General features: G+C 34.2%; 1 protein-coding gene across 1 annotated transcript in view; it reads left to right on the top strand.

Annotated features, from left to right (window-relative positions):
* DNAH12 (dynein axonemal heavy chain 12) overlaps positions 1-25,115 on the top strand; it is a 72,884-nt gene that overhangs the window by 28,016 nt on the left and 19,753 nt on the right. The window contains exons 30-54 of the mRNA XM_062585213.1: positions 988-1,171; positions 2,371-2,511; positions 3,404-3,487; positions 3,581-3,769; positions 4,446-4,565; positions 5,386-5,574; positions 6,288-6,442; positions 7,163-7,301; positions 7,388-7,554; positions 8,519-8,774; positions 10,992-11,291; positions 12,525-12,703; positions 14,254-14,446; positions 14,537-14,698; positions 16,672-16,866; positions 17,648-17,781; positions 18,107-18,269; positions 18,817-18,897; positions 19,921-20,097; positions 20,510-20,641; positions 21,097-21,186; positions 22,724-22,864; positions 22,987-23,228; positions 23,559-23,706; positions 24,415-24,560. Of these exons, the coding sequence (XP_062441197.1) occupies positions 988-1,171; positions 2,371-2,511; positions 3,404-3,487; positions 3,581-3,769; positions 4,446-4,565; positions 5,386-5,574; positions 6,288-6,442; positions 7,163-7,301; positions 7,388-7,554; positions 8,519-8,774; positions 10,992-11,291; positions 12,525-12,703; positions 14,254-14,446; positions 14,537-14,698; positions 16,672-16,866; positions 17,648-17,781; positions 18,107-18,269; positions 18,817-18,897; positions 19,921-20,097; positions 20,510-20,641; positions 21,097-21,186; positions 22,724-22,864; positions 22,987-23,228; positions 23,559-23,706; positions 24,415-24,560 (4,107 nt within the window). The remainder of the gene's footprint in view (positions 1-987; positions 1,172-2,370; positions 2,512-3,403; positions 3,488-3,580; positions 3,770-4,445; positions 4,566-5,385; positions 5,575-6,287; positions 6,443-7,162; positions 7,302-7,387; positions 7,555-8,518; positions 8,775-10,991; positions 11,292-12,524; positions 12,704-14,253; positions 14,447-14,536; positions 14,699-16,671; positions 16,867-17,647; positions 17,782-18,106; positions 18,270-18,816; positions 18,898-19,920; positions 20,098-20,509; positions 20,642-21,096; positions 21,187-22,723; positions 22,865-22,986; positions 23,229-23,558; positions 23,707-24,414; positions 24,561-25,115) is intronic.

Consider the following 25,115-nt stretch of genomic DNA (forward strand, 5'->3'; position numbering starts at 1 on the left):
AATTACTGTTTCAAAAGTAGTATTTGTTATCATTTTGGCTTATACCATAGACAGTGGTTATTTATGTAAGATATAAAAGTATAAAAACCTAAGAGTGACAACAGAAATGCTGAGAAAGCGTTTCTGTTTGTATTGGAACAGTCACCAAGACTGCATTTAAACATACAAAGATTCTTGTGAATGTATGTCTGATGAATTTTAATACTCTTCTTGGATTTCAGAAGCAGCCTAATGGAAGTTTTATGTTTGGTTCTCAGTATGGTGAAGACTTTGGCTGTATTAAAATATTAGTTGCCAGATTTCTGCCATTTAATTCCTAGCTTTCATTTCTGAGCTGCAGCTTCCTGGAGAGATTGTATACTGTGATTGTTAATATTCATCTCATCTCATTAGTCCTTCCAATGAGACGTTGTTATAGTTGCATCCCATTGCTGGGTGACTAACAAAATTATTTCTTATTGTGACCTAGGAAACTTGATTTTTTTTTTTTTTTTTTTTTTTTTGCACAGGACAGATTCCTAGTGTTTGTCATCTTCTAGAAGTTCATAACCTTTACCTAGATTGAAAAGAAAACTAGAAAGTAAAGTTTGATTCTACAAATAAATGAACTGGTGTGGTGGTAGAGTATTTTTGTTTGTTTATTTATTTATTTTCTTAAGAGGACAGCTCACATACAGTGACAGTCCAGTCAGATTTGTATGTGCACATCAATTGTTTTTGCCTAGTAGTGTTTTGTATATACAAATCACACTTGTCTCTAATTTGTGCAAACTAAGTTGGTGCACAATATAAGATTACAAGTTGCGTGCAGTTTTGATGGTACCTCTAAAATGTAAACATATATATTTTTTCTAGATATAAGGATCAGATCTACCAAAATATTTAAGCGTAAGAATGATGTCATTGACCTGTGGACTGTAGAAGTCAGAATTCAAAAACAAGTCTATTAATAATAGCTTTTTGGGTTTTTTTTTTCTCATCTAACAGCTTTATGCTTGTAGGGGAATCTTTTTCTGGGAAGACCGAAGTTCTCCATGTGTTGGCAGATACACTGTCTCTTATGAAAGAACGTGGTTATGGTGAAGAAGAAAAAGTAATTTTTAGAACTGTGAATCCAAAATCAGTCACCATGGGTCAACTTTTTGGGCAGTTTGATATGGTATCTCATGAGGTAATGTTTGTTTTTAAAAAATAGTGTATAAATAGGCCATCTTTATCTGTTTCTTCTTCTTGCCCACGGTGGCTTTCATGGAGTTTCTTTGAGTGTGTTTTCAGTAAGTATGTTCTAACTTCAGGTTAACTTATGGTGTCAATCCACAGATGTTTTCAGTGGCAGCAAGGGCAGTTTACAAATCTTCTGGTTTCTAAGTGCCACTTATGTACAATAATTCTTCATCCCTTCCTTGGACTCCGTACAGTATTTCCAGGGCTGTGCTGTGAATAAAACTACTGAAATTATCTGGTCTTAAGGATGAATGAGCAAGCATACCAGTATGTGTTCAGGGACCTGGAATTAATAATCGTGGCGGGTTTCTTGGAAATGTTATTTGTGGGGTTTTTCCACCTACTTTGCAGCAATTCTACTTTTCTATTTTTTTTTTTCATTATCTAGTATATATCCCTCCTCCATTATTCTGGATACTAAACAGTTGAATAATAGTTTTGCTGTTTTAAATGCAAATGAGAACACAATTATAAGTATTGTTTTAACTAACAGTTTGCTGGGTTTAAATTAACTATATAAAAAACGTGGCTCCAAGTATGTATATAGGCTTAAATGTGTAAAATAAACAATACCATTCTGAGGATCGTTTTCCTGATATAAATACATTCATGCTAGGGAATCATGCTGAGTTGATTTCTCTGACTATCTTCTGCTACCTTTCTTTATTGCTTTATATTCAAAGTAATGCAAAACAATCTAGAAAAACCTGCTGACTTCTGGGTCCCTAAATGTAAAACTTAGTTGGGAGAAGAAAGAGAAGGTAGTGAGTGTGAAACAGTGAAATTCTATGGAGATTATGTGAAGAAAGAGATACAAGACAGAGCAGAAGCATTTTATGTTTCTGTGTAATGAATTACCTGTATGATGTTTGCTACAGCAGTTTTTTAAAAGGGAAAAGACCTTTGTCTGTTTTGAAGTTTGAAATGTTGCATGACCTTCCATGAAACCGCAAAGCTATATTCTGCTTTCCCCAGTAAGAGAAGACTAATCCAAAGGAAATGAAAGTTTTACTCTTTTTTTTTTTTGTCTTGTTCATTAATTAAAACAGTCTAGAGCAATACTTATCAATGGGATTACTCGCAGTTTAAATTTAAGTACATATACTGTGTGTTTTTACTTTTCATTCCTATATTCTCTCCCTCTAGTGGACAGATGGTATAGTTGCTAATACTTTCAGAGAATTTGCTTTATCTGAGACTCCTGAACGCAAGTGGGTTATCTTTGATGGCCCCATTGATACTCTGTGGATAGAAAGCATGAACACAGTTCTGGATGACAACAAAAAGGTATCAGTTGGTAGACATAAATGCTTAAGTAAAATGCTGTGATATCTTGAAAATATTCTTTACATATAAAAAGCACAAATGCAAACAGTAATACCTGTTATTTGAAAGTGCATGTGCTTGGGAAACAAGTTGGGTTTTTGTGAGGTATTTATATTAGAGTTGTTTCAGGGAGGGTATTTTGGTTTTCACTTTACTGGAGTCATAACTGGAGAATCAACTCCGTGGTGTAATATATTTAGTCTGTAGTATTCCCTTAATGTCACATTGTAAATCGGTAAAAAACAAACAAACAAACAAGACAAACCCCACATATAATGATATTCGAGGTGAAGCCCACAATTTATAAACTTACCTCTATATGTAAGTGCTTAAGTTTTTGCGTTCCCAACTTAAGACACAAGGAAACATCTTTGAAAATGATTCTTAGAAATCTCAAAGTGAATGAAAAAACTAGAGACAGCATCTTGAGTTCAAATTATGGATGATAGTGTGTCAGAACACTCAGATGGGGTTATTATTTTAATAAGCAGGAAGGATAGATCTTCAACTGTAATGCTAGCAAAAATAGCAGCAGATATTTCTTCTCCTTTGCACAGAAAAAAGACTTACTGTTATTTTTTTCTTTCACATTATATTCAAGATGGGTAGATACCTGAAATGACCCTACTGATAAATTAGTGTTGAGTATTATGGTTAAAGTGAAGAATTTAGCTAAAGTTAAAAAAAAGGTTGCTCCATATGGTTAGTGTCTTATGTGTTTGGCCTTGCCTTTGGTTATAGTTGGCTTTGCTGATTTTCGTATAGAACTATCACATGATTGAAAGGTAAACTTAGAAGTAAAATGTTTTTTTCCTATCACTTTGTCTTGTTTGTGATTTCTTTTAACTTAAAGCTTTGTTTGATGAGTGGGGAAATCATCCAGATGTCCCTTCAGATGAGTCTTATTTTTGAAACAATGGATCTTTCCCAGGCCTCAGTAAGTTTTTAAATCAAAATATTTAATCAAAGTATAATACAAAATTGAATGTATAAGGCGTATGATAAAAATGAATTTACAATTTTTCCTTAGCCTGCTACAGTCAGTCGTTGTGGTATGATTTATTTGGAACCGTCACAACTGGGCTGGACACCACTTGTTACCTCTTGGTTGAGTAAACTCTGTGAACCTCTTAACTTAAAGGAATATCAAGATCTTCTGCAGGAACTTTTTAACTGGTTAATACCACCAGCATTAAGACTCCTGCAGAAACACTGCAAGGTACTTCAGCTATTTTTTCTGCATTAGCTATGTAGGTATTTCTGTTTTGTTATGTCTAGGTAGAGAGGGACTGTTGTCTTACAGCAACGACAGCTACAATGCATGTGCAACAGCCTCTTGTTGTTTTGGGAGGGCAACTGTTGTGTATAATTTGGAAAGTTAGACGAAGAATGTTAGGTAAGACTTAAAATTCAGTCGTAATTTTCACCTTGTTCTCATCAAATTCAGTCAATATTAAAATGGAAGATCTTCCTAACAGTGTTTTTATGTTGCTGTTGCTATGCTTATTTTTTTCCTTTAAAGATATCTCATTGGTAGGGAAGTATTCTTTTCAGTTTTCAGGAAAGTGCATTTGTAGTGCCTTGCATACCCTGTATAATGTAGGGTTTAAAATCTTGTTCATTTAGTGTTGCAGTTGATTTTTAAGATACATACAATAAAAATTTTCACATTTTAAATATAAACTTGGTTAATGATCTATCTTTTATGAGGTGGTTTCAGGGATAGAGCATGGCAAGTGATCTTCTGGCAAAAAAAATCAGTGTAAACCTTGCCTTCAAATGTTTGTTCAGAATTAGCGTACCATCTAATTATTTTAATACTTTAACTCCAAGAGATAAATGAAGATTTACAGTTAATACATAAAATATAATGCCTATCCTTTTGTACCTCTTAGGAACTGGTACCTACAAGCAACAGCAATGTTGTAGTATCTCTTACACGGCTTTTTGAGATGTTGATTTGTAAAACTGTGCAAGAAGATCCCACCAACAAGAATATCCGCGCATGGATTATGGTTGAGCTTTACTTTTTTCTTTTCTTTTCTTTTCTTTTTAACTTATAGTAACATGAATATCTGTTTTTGTATATGCATATTTTCAAAATCAATTGAACTAATCCAAAACAACTTCAATAAGAGACGTGAGGAGCAGTTTTTTGCCTTCTCTTCTCCTCTTCCAGATTTTGGAAGTGCTCAGATGTGACAAATCAGTCTTAACTATGTTTGTTGCCTATTTTACTGACTTTCTAATTAACTTGGATAACTCTTGCTGTTGTTAGATGTGCATTTTAATTAGAGAAGTATTAAAGGAAAATGTCTGGTTTCCGTTAAGGGAAATGAGTGTTTGTGTAATACCAATTGACTTGTTTGAGCAAAATTTTCTTAGGAAGACTGTGTTTTTTATGAGCTGTATTAGATGAATGTTTTGTTTGATCTTATGTGGATTTTCTTACGAAAAACTACGGAAACCTGAATGCAAAAGTCTCTATTTAAAATTAAATTTTAAAAATCCCTAGATCTTGGTTTGCAATGAGAAAATCCTTGAGACCATGTGAGTCAGCTTTTCTGAGGCTTTGCCATGTGCTGTGGTCGGTGGCCTTTATTTTTTTGCCATGTATATATCCTTGAACAAGGTTTTTATTTCCTCTATTTTTAATCAGTTTTTAAAGTTTCTTTAGGCCAGGTTTTCTGAAGGAACGTCTTGTAATGTTTCTTCATCTTTTAACATCTATCTGTTTAGCAGTATTTTTCAGAATTACGTTTGTTAATCAAACCGTATGAGGTTCCTATTATATGACAACTTTTTAGACAGTTGCTTGTCTTCTTACTCTTGCAGGGTTGCTTTGCTTTTTCTGTAGTCTGGTCCATTGGTGGAACTTGTGATGGTGACAGCAGAATTCTTTTTGATTCGTTCTTGAGGGAAACTTTGTCAGGGAAGTCTGAAATAAATCCTGTGCCAAAGAGTGTGGGAAAATGGGAATGTCCCTTTGATGAGAAAGGCTTGGTCTATGACTACATGTATGAGGTATGGATTGCTTGCTTCTAGAAGGGAAAAAAAATGGAAAAAAAATGTGGTTGGAAGGGTATTTTAACTTGGCAAAGAGTATTAGGTGTCATTGAGTGTTGGTGTAGGATTAAATCCCAAAATGCAGTTTTCATTCTTTTTTTTTTTAGTTAATGTGCTATTTTTTTTAGAAAAAGGCTGTACACATTAGCAACATCTATGATGTTGCCACATTACTCTTCTGTAACTAAATCTGTGCCAAAAGAATCAAATCTGATATCATATAGAGGGAAAAAGGTCTACTTTCTAGAAGGAAAACAGGATATTGAGGCCATAGGCAGCTTGTTATAGTGTTGTTTATATGTTATTGTTTTATTTATAGTATCCATTAAAAATGTTGGATTATACTTGTACTTTTAAAGCTAGGTATATGTTTTTCTCTTTTTTTTCCTTAATTTTTCTTTTTACTTTTTTTAAGTAAATTCCTAAGCACTAAGTAATTTCTTAAGTGCTAAAGAAAGGAAAAGGAGCTTGAGCTTAGACGTGCACTTGAACACATCATTACTACAATAAAGAAAATTGAATGTATGAGCTTATGAAACATCTTAAATTCATTAATCCATTCATATTCATTAATTTCATCTTTCAAAAGTGAAGTAGTAAAGAAGACCTTTCAAATGTGTAGTGGTAATGCCATTCCTTCCACAGTACTTTACATCTGTATTTCTTCCTAGCTGAAAGGCAGAGGACGTTGGGTTCATTGGAATGAATTTATTAAAAATATTAAATATAGTAATAACAAAAACGTGAAGATTCAAGATATCATAGTCCCAACAATGGATACAGTGAGATATACTTATCTGATGGAACTATTCATTACCCATGGGAAGTAAGTTATTTTAATTGAATGCGTGTTTCTGAGCCATTGGTGATATGCAGAGACTTCTCTTGCTCTTTCCATTGACTGTTTTTTTAATCAAGCCCTCAGTTTGTTTGGCCTATTTAAGAAACAGGCATTTACTACAAAGAGTGCAATTCATTGCCTTAATTTTTTTTTGTCTTTTATGAAGTCTTATTATAATTCAGTTTTAGTACGCTCATTTTATGTTATTCTGATGATGTTATTTGAACAGCCCAGAGAACTTTCATACCCTCTTTTTTCTTTTGTAATGAATTGTATTTACTTTTTGCTCATTAATTAGTCATAAGTTAGTTGTATCACCTATGATCAGATCATATAAGAGAATGAAATAACAGCAATCTCAGGGTAAATTTCAAAGCAGAAAATTTTATGAAGATTTATACTACTGAGAGACCTGTCAGCAGAGATTAAACTCCTTTGTCCAACGCAGGTAAGCCAGTAGAATGAGAAAATAAGAAAACCCATTTCAGCTCCTTACTTTCATCTTGTTGGTGGGAATAAACTAAAATCAAGATTTAAATTATTTTATTTGTTTAAAGGCATTTAATGTTTGCAGAGGTAATGACAAGTAGAACAAGTTTGCAAAGCATTTGGTTTAATTTGCAGTTGCAATCAGTTTATAGTTTTTAGTTTTCTGCAATATTTTAAGTTTTATCTACTTAGTTACTTATTTATTTTTGCATGAAGACCACTGCTTTTTGTGGGACCAACGGGTACCGGGAAATCTGTCTATATTAAAGACAAGTTAATGAACAACTTGGAAAAGGAGAGATACTTTCCCTTCTTCATTAATTTTTCAGCACGAACTAGTGCCAGTCAGACACAGGTTAGTAGAAATAGCCAGTTTGTGTTCGATAAAGACAACATATTGATATTTAATCAATGTTATGAATGTTCGTGTCTGCATTATAGAATATTATTATGGCAAGACTGGACAAGAGACGCAAAGGAGTATTTGGCCCTTCGATGGGAAAAAAGTGCATTATTTTTGTAGATGATATGAATATGCCTGCTTTGGAGAAGTATGGTGCTCAGCCTCCTATAGAACTTCTAAGACAGTTTTTTGACCATGGAATTTGGTAATTATTCAAAAAACAAGTGAAACTTGTAATAAATAAATTGCTGTATTTGCTATTATGATTATTTATTCACTAAAATTTTATTTTAAAAACTTTATTTTTAAGGAAGTGTTTTGTAAATGTTATGATAGCTTTGTTTTAAATTAAAAAAAAATACTTAAAGTTGAAGCAACTTTTATGTTGCTCGTTAAGAGACTTTTCAATTTAGGAAATCGATCTGCAGATTTGTTGTTTTTAGCAAGCCTTATTGCTGATCTTGAGTGATATTTTATATAGAAAGAAAATCTTTTGCCCAGGGATTTTTTTTTCCTGTCTATAGTTTTAATTGTTTTTCTGCTGCAATTTATTCTTTCTTTTCCTTCTTTTCTTCCTCCTCTCAGAGTAAATTGACAGACCTGTTTATCAGAGTGCTGTTCTATATAACTTTTCATTTTACTTACTGAATTGTTTTTACTGCCATCCAAGATTCTGTCAGTCATCAAAATTTCATTTTTTATTAACATTTTAAGCTATCTTTTTTGAATAACATTTTACTTAATGAAACCAAATCTGGCAGTAGGCATCAAAAGAAATTACCTAGAGGTCTTTCCTGCTTTTGAGATGTTTTAGCCCTTGCAACCTGAATTATTCTGTGATTTCATGCACTTTAAATAGCTGTTGCTCATGAGTAGGGATAATATATCTTGCCACGTTTTAGTTTTAAACATTTGTCAGATTTCCATGTTAGGTTTTGTATAACCCAATTAACACAGATAATCTTTTCAGACCAGCTTGCAGTACTGAGATTAACTGGATATGGTTGTAAGACTAGGGCTTTAGATTTTGTTTTAAATATATATATCATTTATATATAAATGTATATATAAATGTACATATGTACACACATAATGCATAAATGTATCAAATCTATAACAGGTGTTGTATCTGTAACTATCTAAATGTCACATTGTAATTTAATTTGAAGGTATGATTTAAAGGACACGTCCAAAATTACACTGATTGATGTACAATTGCTAGCTGCTATGGGGCCCCCAGGTGGTGGGAGGAATCCTGTTACACCTCGATTTTTGCGACACTTCAACGTTTGCACAATTAATTCTTTTGGTGACGAAACAATGGTCCGCATCTTCTCTACTATAGTAGCTTTCTACCTACGGACTGGTGAATTTGCTCCTGAATTCTTCACAATTGGAAATCAAATCGTCACTGCCACTTTAGAGGTAAGAGGCAAATAACTTGATGGAAGTTCAAGTTGTTTAGTAAAATTCCACTGGCTCAATAGTAATTTAATTGATGAACTAGAGGTTTTAGATACTTTGTTCCATTGTTATTTTTAACATGCAGTTTCATTTGTTTTGATAAAATTATCTTAGTTTTATGGTTATAGTAATCTTATTCTGGGAAAATTGTCTTTGAGTGTATGTTAATATAGACACTGTGGTACCTCTCCACATATGTTAACTAGATGAGATTGGGATTTCTTTTGGGTCTGAGATGACCGTATTGAGACAAAGAAAAGCTATCTAATAGAAAGGCAAAAGATACCACTTACAACCCTCTCACGGTTTGCTCTTAGTGAGTCTAATGATAATATTATTTCCTTCTGCACTTTCCTACTCCCCCTCTCAGTGATGAGACTAATTATGGACACATCACAGCAGATTAAGAAAGCCATCGTGAACATGCAGCTATATAGAATCTGAGCCTGATATGACAAAGGGCTTCACAGAAACATTGTGAAGCGGTCATCTGACCCAATTCTGTGGAATTTCTGTATGTTTCATGAAATTCCATGCCACAGATTTTGGCAAGTATCACATTTGCAATAGCAGCCCTTCTCCTGCTCCACCTCCCATCCTCCAAAATAAGGGAGTAGGAATTCATAGCATCTTCACCCAGAAACATCAAGTGACAGACATATTATCAAAGAATACCTTTGATGGTTACTACGTAGCAGCAATCAGTAATAGTGCGAACAAATCTTTTGCCAGCTCTTAAGTAGTCATCGATGAATGAAGAATTCTGAAGGAAATCCAGTCAGCTCCAATGGCAAAATCAAATGACTGAAGTTTCATAGGGGATGTGACTTTGGGATTATTAGCAGATGATTTCCTTCTGCTGCAGAACTGAAGCCTCTCTCAGACTTTTTTACTAGTTCTGCTCATTCCCAAGGACATATTCGAGATTGAATCCATCTTACTTCAAGGACTTGTAGATCTGATATTTCAGAACTATTGTCAGGTAATACATTCAACACATGAAGCATGAGGCTGCCTGATTACTGCCCCTAGAAATTGGTTTTTGTAGGTTCAGTTTCTCCTTCAACAAAAAAGGAGGTAGCCTGCAAGGAAATTCTGTTTCTTCAAGCAGAAGATAATAATAGCAGCCCAACAGAGCCTGATCCTACTAGCTGTGTGAATGCATCAGACTATATGTGCTGTTTAAGACATTCAGTTTTGTCAGGATACATCTTAGGGCAATTTTAGAGTGTTGCCTTTTAATACAGGCATGCAGCTGCTTCTCATCTGAAAGTATCAAGGTTTCTTTATAGTATTAGATTCTAATACATCTGCATGTTAGATAGAGAATCTTTTCTAACATTGAATCCCATCCTGGTAAACAACACCTTCCAACTGCTAGGATTAAGGTACATTAGAAGAACACTAAACTTTGGAAATGAGCTTTGGCTATGAGGCTATAGGCCGGCAAAATAAACTTGTTCTAAGTAACATGGATATAGTCAACCCCAGAAAGTGTAATCTTTGTTTTATTGTACAATTTTTAGCAGGTTAATGTTTAATAATTGTCTTCATGCACGATCGTATTGAGACAGACAGAAAAGTTTTCCTTTGAAAGCGTTCACTTCAGCACGTTATATACTTTCAAGAAGGACATTATTCCTGTCACTTAACATGGGCTAATGACAGCTGATGCATTCCCAATCAGAGTAAAACATGGTCAAAAGACACTTTTCTTGATCTGACTAGTCCTTTGGCATTTTTATTGGCTTTCTTCTTATTTTTGAACCATTTATAGGTATGCTAAAAACCAGATTCAGACAGTGTAAAATCTAGGAAAATACCATTACATATAATTCAATTTTTTCCTTGAAGGAGAATATCATGTAATTAAAAGAAGTCAAGAGATCTGAGTGGTATTACTGGTCCTGCTACAGATTTTCATAAATCTTTCATAATTTTCCCATTTTCTGAATTTAAGTTAGTAATAGGTGTATGTTTCAGAACTCCATGAGATACATCAGATATATTTAATGGACTTCGAGATCTTTAGAGATTATTAGGATTTTTTTTTTATTATGAAATGTTCTTCTTGGAAAAATACAGTTTTGGAAGACATTTTAAAAAGTGTGTTGTGATATCAAAGTCAATGTTATTGTTTTGCTGATTTGTTCCTTTTTTTCTTGTTATTGTTTTAAGGTATATAAAAAAGCCATCAGAAATCTTTTGCCTACACCAGCCAAATCTCATTACACATTCAATCTGCGTGACTTTTCACGTGTTATCCAGGGCTGCTTGCTCATTAAGAGAGAATCAGTTGAGAGCAAGCCTGTCATGATTCGCCTGTTTGTACATGAGGTATTTCGGGTCTTCTATGACCGTTTAGTGGCTGATGATGATAGAGCCTGGTTGTTCAAATTAATGAAAGATATTGTGAAAGAACATTTCAAAGAAGCATTTGATTCAGTTTTTGCACATCTGAGACAAGGAAATACACCTGTGAGTATGTCATTTACCACTTGCAAAATAATAATTATTTTCATTTTATTTATTTTTATGTATATGTATATATACATATACATACATTTTATATATATATATGTATACACACACACACACACACACACACATATGATAATTTAGGACTAGAAGGTACTCAGCAAGTGAAAATATGGATCAATTATACTTGAAAATTTGAGTTGAATTTGGCAAAATTCTTTCTTTGGAAAAAACAGTAAAAATGCTTGGAAGAGTTTGTTTTCAAACTTAGTTTTCAAACCAACATTTAATTTAAAACATAGGTAAAATTATTTTTCCATGAACAATTATGTGCATCTGAAAAGAAAAGAAGCTTTTTTTGTTTTGTGTTGAATAAAAAATTCAGTGCAACCTGCTTTAGGTTTGGGCAAAAAAATGAAAATTCTCATGTCAGGAAATTTCTTGTCCAGGCATTGTCTTCCATGAAGTTGCTAAATGTTTACACATGGAAATAAAGCATACAATTACTTAGTAGGTAAACAAAACAAAACAACAACAAAAAAAAACCCTTGTCCCTAGTTTGCTCTTCTTGGAGATGTAGCAACACTTACTGAATCTTTGGGCAACGAGAAATAAGGTAATAGGAAAAAAAAATTAAAAAATTAGTAATTTACAAATCATTACCACAAAAGTAGCCTGGATCTGCCCACAGTGTAGTACCTGCAAGAAGAAATACGGGTCTTCCAGAGACCTGATTTAATGGATAAAGAGACATTCCCTCTTTAGATTTAGCCTGTGACTGAGTTACTGTATAGTAAACTGCTTTCTGTAATTGTAATGACATTTTAGTATCTTAAGCGTTATATAAATCATGCTAAAATGTATTTTTCCTTTTGTCAGTTCATTGATACACAGAAGAAATAACTTTGTGGTCTTAGTTAAGAGTTTCATAGTATGTAGAAAATTGCTAAACATCCATCCGTGCAAATATGGTATAATCTGACAGTCATAACTGTGAAATCGTTAATGGCTATTTGAGCCAATGTGTTTCATGCATAAATTTAAAAGAACTGTATTGCTTAATATAGGAAGTACAGAATTTTGAGGTGAGTGTTGTTTGCGAAGTAAAATATTTCGGACTGCTTGTTCTAGTGTCTTGAATCTTTGTCTAAATTCGACTTTATTTTTTAAAATTCCAGTTGAAGAACGTGTTAATTAAACTTGACTTCATAATTTATTAAATATTTACTATAGGTAACAGAAGAAAACATGAGAAGTCTGATGTTTGGTGACTACCTGATTCCAGAACTCGAGGGTGATGAGAGACTTTATATTGAAATTCCAAGCATTCAACTGTTTGGTGATGTTGTGGAGCAGTGTTTGGATGAATATAATCAAACCCACAAAACAAGAATGAATCTTGTAGTTTTCAGGTACAGTCACTCTATATTATTAAGAATTCTAAGCTGTAATTGGTGAATAGTATATCTAGTTTTGCAGGGTGGGGTTTTTGTACATCTCTTCGCCTTCGAATATCCACACCAATGTTAGTCTTTGATGGTTTTTTTCTCTTAGGTTTCTGCTGCTTCTTTCAGCTAGTAATTACTGTGAAGTTTTTCTCCTAAGGAACTTTTGAATGTCTTTTTGGTTGTCATAAAATCATTACACTGAATCTGGGTAGAGCTCTGCTTCCACTAGACCACTGTTACCAGAGAAGAGTGATACCAATTTTTCTTGAAGCTGTTTCACCTAAGGAAAGAGTGTGAGGTTTTGAGGTGCAGCGTGAGAGATGTAGCAGTGTTGCAGCCTGCCTGCACTGTTTACAGCACAGCCATGCATCACAGCTTGCTGCTGCAGCTCATCCTGTGAAATTGTAGACTCTGCAGGCTGTTACTGTTCCCTTATCTTTTGATTAGGCATGACTGCAGCTGAGAAAGATTAGGATGTCACCACACCCTCCTTCTCCCTCTTATTGGAGATTACTGCCTCTTCATATCTGCTGGTATAATTGCACATCTTTGTAAAGATGATTCTAATTGGTCTACACACGTCTAATAGCAGGTTATCTTAATCTATGTCTTTTTGACAAACGAGGCTTGTGAGTATCTTTGCATATACAGCTATGCTGAGAGTATGAGGAGGTGGCAGCCTCTGATCAAGGACCACTTCCTGAGAGTGGAAGCAATATCCCACTTGCGCTCTCCTGGTTGCTCTCAGTCAGGTATCTTGACTGTAGCCTTAGAAACCAATCCCGTGATTTGCATCCTGATTTGTGCACTCTCTTTTTTCTAAACAATATAAATAAATCTTTGAAATGACTTATTTTTTTTTAAAGCCAGTTTTAACTGCTGCGTTACCTATCTTCTTAACTATCCCATACCCTATGCCTAACCATGCTGTTTCCTGTAGACTTTGCTGCATATTCCAAGATAAGCATATTCGTGTTTTTACAGTAGAAAGGGTTCTCAATGATGTGCAGATACTGCTTTCTGAAAACCTTATTCTAATCTCTGTTCTGCATAGAAGTTCATGAAATGCTGTTGGGATGGGGTGTGGTTTATGAATATAACCCCTCTCTGCCCCAAACCCAGTCATTCCTTTATAAGATATTTAAACTGTTTTCAGGTCTAACTTTCTGGAAGTGTAAGAGTGCTCTGCCTTACAGCCTTACAAGTAGTTTATGCATTAATTTTTTTTTATCTATTCCTTTTCTTTATCGATATAGTACCCCCCTTCTTTTCTCCCTATTCCTTTCAGTTATTCTTAGTCATTTGTATTTTAGTTAAATACTGTTATTTGTATAATAGCAAAGTTATGAAATAATCATTTTATTTTGTGGCGGTGTGCATACCACCCCTGCACACACACAGCCCCTAGAGAAATTTGTTTTGGAAATGCTACTTCTATACTTGTCACAGGCTTACAGATGCACAAATGTATGTATATTTTTGCCACCCTGGTAATCAACGTATTTCAAATTTAGGTATGTGTTGGAACATCTGTCTCGTATAAGCCGTATTCTGAAGCAGTCAGGGGGCAATGCTTTATTGGTTGGAATGGGAGGAAGTGGACGTCAGTCTTTGACTCGTCTAGCAGCATTCATGGCAAAAATGTGTGTTTTTCAACCAGAGATTTCTAAAAGCTATGGTATGAATGAGTGGAGAGAAGACCTGAAAGTGAGTATAAATAACCTGTCTGAGTTTCAACTTAATTCAGGGGAAGGATGTTTTGGAGCCTAAAATATTTAAATTGTCTTGCATTTTTAGACTCTTCTGAAGAGTGCAGGTGTAAAAGGCTTGAAAACCGTATTTATAATCACAGACACACAAATTAAAGAAGAAGGTTTTTTGGAAGATGTTGACAGTGTACTCAACACTGGGGAAGTACCCAATCTTTTTGCAGCAGATGAAAAACAAGAAATTATAGAGGTATCTTCTTAAATTCTCTTAAATGTCATCTCCCTTTTCAGCTATTTTATCAGGTTAGTTTAAAATATGCCTTAATTAAAAGTGGGGTTTTTGGATATATGGATCTAATTTTGTGACTTTTTTCAGACCTTAGATAAATCAGTCAGTTATTAGTAAATTGAAGTAGGTTATTCCTACAACAAGCTTTGATTTTGGCCTCATTCTATTCACAGACACATTAAGTTGTGAATAGGGAACACATAAGGAACTTTGATTGTTTGCAAATATCCTGGGGTCATTAATTCTCGTTTTGCACTATATTGTGCAAAACATTTTGCATCATAATGTTTTCATTAATCACTTAAGGATAAAGAAATTCTTTTGAGACAGCACAGCCTGCCTTTGTCAGTAGACTCTTGCTGCCTTGGGTACTAGAGCATTGTTCAACAGTATTCCTTGGTCTGACATTTTTGCTCACTGGAGAAGTTAGGGGAAGCTGCTCCAAGAATTAAGGCTCAGAAGTAAAGTTGCAGGGTAGCTGAGCAATTTCTTTTTAGTTTCTAACCAGACTCTGGCATATTTTTTTCAAAACAGCAAACACTATTTGGGAGGGAGGGGTACTAGTCTTTGTGTATCTCAGATTGGGAACTTAATGTTAGCTAACAAGATTTGAAAATTTATGTTGTGCTTACCTCATAGCTTTATAGCATGCATACTAATGAATTACCTAGGTATACTTCTAATTCTCATTTAAATGGCTTCCTAGTAAATACACAAATATGCTCTTTATTGAAATAGGTATGTCGCTCACTTAAATGTTGTTGTACTATTTCTTTTTCTTGTGTTTAATTTATGGAATGTGTTGGTATCTGTATTCCATACACTTTGCAGAGAAGCTAGATTAGAATTCTGATCAGCTCTCAGAAATACTGTTTCATTTTTTTACCAAGCATATAATAACAATATTAGGCTAATATGTCTTTTCCAATTTTACAGTTATTTTGAATATATTTAATGCAATGTTTGCTAAAATTTGGTAACTATATATATAATATGTCAACTGTGACAAAGTTATTTATTACTCATTTGAATCTGCTTCATGAAAGCAGTCTTGATTCTACAGTATTGCTAGTAATCTAGTTTTATTCATTTATTTTATTTGCTGGATTATGTAAAGTAGATACACTTTTGTGGAAGAATCATTTAAGTTTTAGGTATTAACAGTCGAGCCTGACTGTGTAATATGGACTGTTAATTAACTGAGGATAATATTTTCATTTAGTTTCACATCCTGAGATAATTTCTCTTTCTGAGAGATTTTTTGTAAATGAAGGAAAGGAGAATAATTTTATGTCTGAAACCTAAATCTTCCTTTCTAGTTAGGTAAATGCAAAAAAAAATCAGTATAATGTTAAAGCTAAAATAGCTCTTAGTAAGTTAATATCTTGAAACATAGGTTAGGGGATGGATATGGCACATAAAAAAAATTAGTTGAGAATGTTGTCATGGTAGGTACCTTTTATCATGGTAGCTTTCCTGTATTGAGAGCAGTAATTTGCCTCATCTGTTCTATATCTCTAAAAGCTCTTCTGTGAGTGATTGAACATTGATTGTAATTAGGTCAGATAGTTGTATTTATCATGAAAAGGCTTTGGCTCTTTATTTCCTGAGGGAAGCAATTTTGAATCCCAATGTGTCTTAAACATTTGTCGAGACAACCTCTTCTTTGGATAGACTTCTGGCACTAGTTTTGATGTATTTTCAGTTGTTCAAAGCAGCATGATCATTTCTAGATTGAGTGTTAGGATCATACATAAATGCTGTAATGCTACCCTAAACTACTATTTACTACTTGTTTTATTTTTCTAGTTTATTTTGCTTGTTTCCTTTATCAATAAAAGATTCTACTCTGTGGTGATGCTATCATAAACAGGACTGTTAAAGCACTTCAGAAGTGCTTAAAGAGAAACTAGATAACAGCTTTTATTCCCAAGGGTGTTCGTGCAGTAGCTCAGGCTGGCAATAAACATGAAGAGCTCAGTCCCTTGGCCTTGTTTGCTTTCTTTGTGAACCGCTGCAAAGAAAATTTGCATGTTGTAATAGCATTCAGTCCAATTGGAGATGCTTTCCGCAATCGTCTGAGGCAGTTTCCATCTCTCATCAACTGCTGTACTATTGATTGGTTCCAGGTATGTAAAAATATTTATATTATTTCCTTAACAAATAAATTCTTTTTTTAAAAAAATAACCTCAATATTTTTGTGTCTTTTTACATTTTCCTTTCATCTGTTCTGTAGACATACTCCTTGTTTTTCAAAATTTTAAAATTGCATAGCCATTTTTGTAATATTTTGGAAACTCATTGGTATGCAATCACAGTATTTTTACAAGTAAAAAAACTTCCTAATATAAAATATCTGAAATAGATAGTAGTCTTTGTCTAGGGTAATTAGTCACTTTTATGACATAAGTGTTTCTTTTAAAGGATTAGAGTATCCATTTCAGTGGCATTGTAAAAGCCTGTTAAGCAGATCATGCATCATAGGAATGACTGGCAAATACAAGTGCTGTAGAAAGACTATAAATAAATCTTATATAGCAGAATGAAACATAGAAAACTAGTATAATTAACTGTCCTTAGTATAAGCAGTCACCCTCAATTAAGTACAGTTAGCTCTGTAGATTGGGCTGGTGCTGAAGTCAAATTTTTTTTTGCCAATGGATAACATACTATCCAACCAGTTCTGTGTCTCTGGCAGTATGCATCTCTTAACTAGATCAGCAAGGAGTTGCTGGAACAGATCCTATGGGTAGTGATGCTCCCTAATCTAACCCGTGTATCACTTCATTATATTTGAGACTTAGCTGGGACTATCTGTTACATACTGGTATTCTGAATAGTAAAGATTTCTTTTTAAATATGACTCAAAGATACATTTTATAAATCTCTTCTCCCCATTTCTTCTGCAGGCATGGCCTGAAGATGCCCTTGAACGTGTAGCTAATAAGTTCTTGGAAACACTTCAGCTCACAGAGAATGAGCGTCAGGAGGTTGTTCCCATCTGTAAATATTTTCATACTTCAGTTCTGTCACTCTCTGTAAGGTCAGTTTGTTTCTTCTAAAAACAACCCGTTAACTTACAAAAATATAAAGCAGGAAAATGTTTAAAGTGGTAAAATTAAGGAAAATGATCTCAAAGTTTTAGAGATAAGAAACAATAAAACAGATGATTTAATTTTATTCCTACTCATTTCTGTCTTACGATTTTGTAACTTAAGATACAAGACCTGCCTGCTCTAAAATATATACATTGTTGAAACTGTTTACTGCTGTTATTTGTCAAACAGTTTATTTTTATACCTTTTCTAATAACAAGAAAGGAAACAAATCTTGAAGGTACTCTTTTTTTTTTTCTCTTTTTGTAACAGGTTCTTGGAAGATCTGGGCCGACATAATTATGTTACTCCTACTTCTTATCTTGAACTTATTGCTGCCTTTCGGCAACTTCTGACTCAGAAACGCGACACTGTAATGAAAGCCAGACAGGGATATGTGAATGGCCTAGATAAACTAGCTTTTGCTGAATCACAGGTGAGTTAGGGTAGAAGTGGAACTGAAAATACAAAGTGATGGGCATAAACAGATCTCCTCCTAGAGAGATAAGCCAAAAGTAGTACAAATCTTTAAAGATACGGAAGCTAAGAAATAGATTCAAATTCCTATAATGGGAAACAACCTAAATTTTCTAGTTCCAAGTCTGGTTAAAATTAAGAATTGATTTGTATTATGGACTGGGCCTGTGTAGCCAAAATACGCTTTTTGTTAAAGATTTTCCTAAGGAAAAAATTATTCTTATGATGGAAGTGAGTGTGTCTGTTTCTGTAAATATAAGTGTGGTCCATACAGTTACCTGTTTATTTGGTATATGTCTGTTACACCTAATAATTTGTTTAATTTAAATTTCAAGTAAATTGCCTCTCTGTTTAGCTCAATCTTGAAACAAACATTATTTCCTTCTATTAATAAATCAGTCATTGGAAAGAATCTTGGCCTTATAGAAATTGTTTGAAATTTTACTTGGGAATTCAGAATCTTACCTAATTCTTTTAGATATTTGTGTGTGTGTATCTATATATAGGTTGGTGAGATGAAACAGGAATTGGTTCAGCTGCAGCCCAAATTGGAAGAGGCTAAATTGGATAATGCAAACATGATGAAGGTAGAGTTATACAAATTCAATATTGTCTTCTTAATGTAAGTATGTGCGGACTGTGGAGTGCTACTTTCATCTTTGTAGTAATTAGCTTTGAATGAGGAGTCTTAATAGTACAGTGTATTCTACCTCTGCTTCAGAATCTCAGCTGATTGTAGACAGGTTCTAAAGAATATATCTCTATAAAGTTGCTGATCTGTGATCTGTCTCTCTGAAAATGAAAGCTGAGCTGAGGTTTTTGAGCTTCCTTTTTGTTTACTTGCATTTGTCATGTGATGAAATTTGTGGATATTTATACACTTATCCATTCATTTGGAAGAAATTTGTACTTTTTATCTGAGTACTCTGGATAGACGGTCCTTGCTTAAGCTCCATGCTGGAGGATGTTAGAGGAACGTTCATGCTAATAGTGGTTAGATTGTGTTTCCAAGAACATTCACAAGCATTGTGGAGACCTGAATAGTTTTTCAGTGTACAAACTAAACATGAAGAGTTTACACAGCTGGTCTTCGCATGCACCAGGATTATACACTTGGATTTTAAAAGGATCCTAAGAAAGAGTAACTTTGTATAAATTCAGTGGGACTTGGGAACCAGTCTTTTAGGTTTATTTCAGAATTACAACTTTGAGAAAATACACTTACTTAGTACATTACTATTTCATTACAAGAAAGCAAGGTTTTATTGATGTTTTGTACACTGGTTATGATTTTTAAGTGATTTTACAGATACAATGATACCTGTTGTACTTACTCTTACAAACCAAAATTCTGGCTCCACCACTGTCATAGCATAGGCTCTAAGAAGGCTAGATGTCACTTCTCTAGAGCTCAAGAGGGAGTATGTGAATGATGGGTTGACTCATCAATCAAAAGAAAGTGACTTGCATTAGTCAGTGTCACAGGCTGGGGGAAAGGGGGCAACAAAAAGAGAAAATTGTGAAAAGTATTTCATAGCTGTTACACTTGATTTCAGCAGATTTAATCATTCACCACTCAATAGGAAGCTCACCAATGTATTTTTCTTTAGATTATAGAAATAGAATCTGCAGAAGTAGAACAGAAAAGGAAAACTGTAAAAGTAGATGAAGAGATTGCTACAGGAAAAGCTGAAGAAGCTCAGACACTGAAAAATGAATGTGAGAGTGACCTAGCAGAGGCAATCCCAGCCCTGGAGGCTGCACTTGCTGCTCTTGACACTTTGAAGGTGAGCTAATTTAAACTCTTATCATTCCAAAGAATTATTTATTGTGATGACATTCATCCATTTATTTGGCAGAGTGCATTACATGAAAAGATTTGAAAAGCACCAGTTTTTCTGTTTTTTGGAAAATGAATTATCTGTTCTTAAATATAATTTTAGATAACTTAATTTACAGTTGCTGGCATTCACTTCATTTGTATTTCCCTTGAATAGAATAAATTGATGGATGTTTTCAATTGTGTCACTAATGCTGTATTCTTAATATCCCCTCCATAAGCCCACTATAACCAGATAAATTGGTAATACTGTTATAATTTCCTTTTTTTCTGTTAGTACATTTATTTTACAAGGGTGAGAAAGATGTAACATTTGTCATAAATCTGTACATTTTTTTTTAATTTTACTTTTATTTCAGCCTTCTGATATAACAATTGTCAAGTCAATGAAAAATCCTCCATCTGGTGTCAAACTTGTGATGGCTGCTGTCTGTGTCATGAAAGACATAAAACCTGAAAAAATTGCAGATTCTTCAGGGACTGGAGGAAAGGTAAAATGGCAGAGAATGAGTTTCAAATACAATTAGAATTCATGTTCTCTCTCAACATAGAACAGTTCGATAAACAAGACAGATACACCTAAGGTCCGGTAAAGCAGGCACATATTTACAGCCTGCACCCATTATCTCATTAAAAACACAGATGTGTGCCTTAGACTTCTTCAGTGTCCAGCTTACATAATTTGGACTTCTGGAACATGCAGAGAGAATTCATTTAATGTGTTTAACCTGTATATGGAGGTAAGTCTTCCCTGAGTCACTGTTTTGTTTGAGGTTGGAAGAAAATATTTGGTCTGATGGACTCTTCTCTGACTACCTTATGGTGTCTCATGGAGATACCAGCTCTTTAATATTAAGTATGCAAGCGTTTACTAAAAGAGATTTGACAATTTGTTGTTGTTGTTTGCTTTAAGGTTTGAAAAGTTATTTTCTATTGTGTTTTATAGATTTTGGATTATTGGGGTCCTAGCAAGAAACTACTTGGTGACATAAATTTCTTAAAGGATTTGAAAGAATATGACAAGGACAACATTCCAGTAAGGTTTTTTGTTTATTTTTTCAGTTACTTTTACCGTATAGAAATCTTCTTCCAGAAAACAAAGTTAGAAAATACTGTCCTAGGTCACATTTGCCCCAAACTGGTCAACTTCTGTTATGGCCAAGGATCTTAACAAGTTTGTAGACAGCGGTAGCCAGGATGAATATAGTCATGACAAATGAATCAAACTTCCTCAGGGTGATTCTGTGAAGTAGCATTTCTGAAGGTTTTAGAAACCCCCATTGGGAATTTTCTGAGGCTTCTATACTGCCTGCCTTGTGTTTAAATGAAATGTCTTCCTGTGTACAAATGTATTGAACTTCAGAACTGATACATCATATCTCATCCAAACCTAAAGGTAACACTTAAAAAAAAAAAAAAAAAAAAAAAAAAAAAAAAAAAACTCTGTAAGAGTAAAGGTTTGCCCTGCCCAGTATTTTGCGTCCAAAATCGCTGTAAGCAGGTGCCTTGGAATGAGTAGGAACATCATAAGCATAAATGATCTTTCTCCAAATATTCTTCTGGCCTCTTCCACTTCAAATGAAGGTTTCCTAAACTAGTTTCTATGTATTTATTATGTTTCAGTGCATTTCTCTTCTGTAACTCTGGTTCCCTTAAGCCTGTGTCAGCTTTCAGTATCCACAGCATCCTTTGACTAAGCATTTCAGAAGTCTACTGAGTTGTTTAAGTATCTGTCTCCCTTTGGTTGGTCTGAACCTGGGTTAGACAGTGAACATATCCCTATCCAGCCTTTCTGCACTGTCTTGGCATTATAAACTTTATTTAGTTTTTCAATGACTAGCCACACTGGTGCTTTTATTAATGGCTGTTTATACTTATAATGGTATTATTTTGATTTTGAACAAGTGCTGACAAAATGGATAGTATTTTGTTAAGTATGCTAGATGATATATTTTACACTCAGAAGTGTGGTACTTAACATAGCTGTAAAATGTCCTCTCTCCCAAAGATTTTACTAAGTACATGATTCTTGCAATTTGCAAAGTGCAGTGGAAATGGGATATACTTTGCCTTTTGTAAAACAGGTTCCGAAAAGTAGGCACAAGCAGTCTGATTCATTCAGATCTTGTCTTACTTTACTAAAATGCGTTTTTTTTTTTTATAATGATATCCAGCAGTTCTATCTTGAGGGGAAAATAGAAAAGTAGCATGGTTTGCAACAAGGGACAATGTAAATTAAGGCTTCCAAATGACTGTGATGCTCTTAGCTCTTAGGTAGATGCCTCTTGAAAGACATGTACCAAATGTCTGATTAAAGGATAAAAATGAACAGGATTGGAGAAACAGGAAGGACCACAAACAATGATAGGAAAAGCAAAAGAAAAATATGACAAGTGGATTCTGCCACAGCTACTGCTGAGTAGTTCTTTACTATTTCAGTGGTTCAGAGTGTAGAGAATCAGTGTACGTTAGTGTCAGCAGCAATATAAAAAATCATATATGTATATGTAAAGTTATATATGTATATATAAAGCTATATAAAAACTTTGAACTACAATGATTTTGTTATCCAGGCAGCTGTCATGCAGAAGATTCGGGCAGAATACTTGACTAATCCCGAGTTTGATCCACCGAAGGTGGCTAAAGCATCCTCAGCAGCAGAGGGCTTATGTAAATGGATTATGGCAATGGAGGTATATGACAGGGTTTCAAAGGTGTGTTTTTGACCCTAGTCCCTCAGTGCTGTAAAAGCTTTCCTTTGCTTGTTCTAATCACTGTAAGCGTTGTGTCAAATACTAAGTATATGAACATTTGTGTATTTGTTGTAATTGAATAGGTGGTTGCACCGAAGAAAGCCCGCTTAAGAGAGGCACAGCAGTCCTTAGCGGAGACACTGGCCCACTTGAATCGGAAGAGAGATGAACTTGTTGCAGTGGAAAATCATTTGGCTGCTTTGGAACAAACTTTTATTGAGAAAACTGAAGAAAAGGCTCGTTTAGAATTCCAAGTTGATCTGTGCGCTAAAAAGCTAGAACGAGCAGAGAAGTTGATTGGAGGTCTTGGTGGAGAGAAATCAAGGTCAGATAAAAAGCTCAAATTCCTTATATTCCATCCATTGTAGAGCTAGAGCTTAAACTTCAGTTCTCTGAGCCTTCAATGTTGTATTTCTGTCTGCGGACTGTAACACTGAGGACTGTAATAGTATGGACCTCCATTATCTATATAGTATAAAAATATGGGCAGAAGCATAGAGAAATTGTAGAGAATGGCTTCCAAATGAGAACAGAATACATAAACACAGTGTTCTTAATCTCTCCGTGAACAACAACAATGGTTAATATATGCTGTTAATGCTATAAATGTGGAGATTTTAGCGCTCTTTTATTCTCTATCTTCTGCTTGTCATAGATGGAATAATGCTGCAAATGATCTTCAGAACACTTACGATAATTTGACAGGAGATGTTCTGATATCAGCTGGTGTGATAGCATATCTGGGAGCTTTTACTGCTGGCTTTCGACAAGAATGTACCAAAGATTGGAGCAAACTGTGCAAGGTTAGAAGGTTATCTTAGATTTAAATAGTGGAGTTTGGGTTGGAGGTGGGGAGGGTTGTTTGGTTTCTATTTATCCACAGTGATCTGCAAAAGACCTCATAATGTGGGCCAAAACTTAAACTGCCTCATTATTTATTAGTATTAGCCTAGTAAAGCTCATTAAGGTCAGTGAGATAAATTCTGCATGTGCACTGATACGTGGATTATTAGTACTCAGTTAATTGAATATATTATTATACTGTTGACAAAAGGACAAGTCCATCTTAGTTATCCTACTGCCATAATTCACAAATCAGTGATTTGTGAATCACATCACTGATTGTGATTGTCGCATGAATTAGTGACAAATCAGCACTGGAATACTGCATTGAGTTAATTGAAAGTATGATGGTTGTACAGTTTCCAACTGTTTGAGTGTTTTCTTAGATTATGCATTATGTGATTTACATAATAAAAAGGAAAACACACTTAGAACATAAGAAAAGATAGAGACAGCTCCCATAAAATTTGGAGCGTGAGAGGAAGTATTCACTGGGGAAAGATGCTTAAATATGCGAACTACAATTTCATTTTTCAGAGGTTTTTTTCTTATACTTGGTCCTAATACAAACTGTTAAAAGGAAATATATGTTATTACATTATATTAGATATAATTTAATATTAAAGAAACATGGAATAAAGGTTAATGGGTTTTCTTCTTTTTTGCAGGAGAAAAATATTCCTTGTTCTGAGAATTTCTCTTTGAGTAACTCACTTGGTGACCCAATAAAAATAAGAGCTTGGAATATTGCTGGTTTACCAACTGACATATTCTCTGTAGACAATGGGGTTATCGTTGACAATTCGAGGCGTTGGTAGGTAACAAAGTTTAATATTCTAATGTGAAGGAGATCTTACTTAAAAACAAAACAAAACAAAACAAAAAAAGACTAAATGTCCAGAGACAATATAACTGAAAGCAGAAATAGGAGGAGGAGTCTGTTTCCAATTCTGTGAGATTTAAGAGGGCAGTAACACTTGATGGAGTTGGGTTTGTAGTTGCTGAAAGCTTTCCCTTCAGGAGATGCAAAGCCCTTGGGTAGTTATTTTTATTGTTTTTTATGATTTTTTTAATATTGTACCTACATATCATATACTGGCTAATAAAGCACGTATAAAAATTAGTTTATTAACTAATAATAAATAGTTTTAGAACTGTACAGAAATCACTATGCTTCATACGTTTCTGATAAGATTCAGGTTATATAATTTTCAGGTTTCAGATGCTACAGACCACTTCAGGTTATTTCATACTTATACATATTATAAGGCTATCAGATGACGTTTTTATGTTTTAGAGAGATTTGCTATGTATGAAATTGACATCTGTTGTTCTAAGACCTTTAAGACATTTGACAATTTTTCTAATT

This window comes from Rhea pennata, chromosome 12 (genome assembly GCF_028389875.1).
Source record: "Rhea pennata isolate bPtePen1 chromosome 12, bPtePen1.pri, whole genome shotgun sequence".
In the NCBI taxonomy this organism is placed as follows: domain Eukaryota; kingdom Metazoa; phylum Chordata; class Aves; order Rheiformes; family Rheidae; genus Rhea; species Rhea pennata.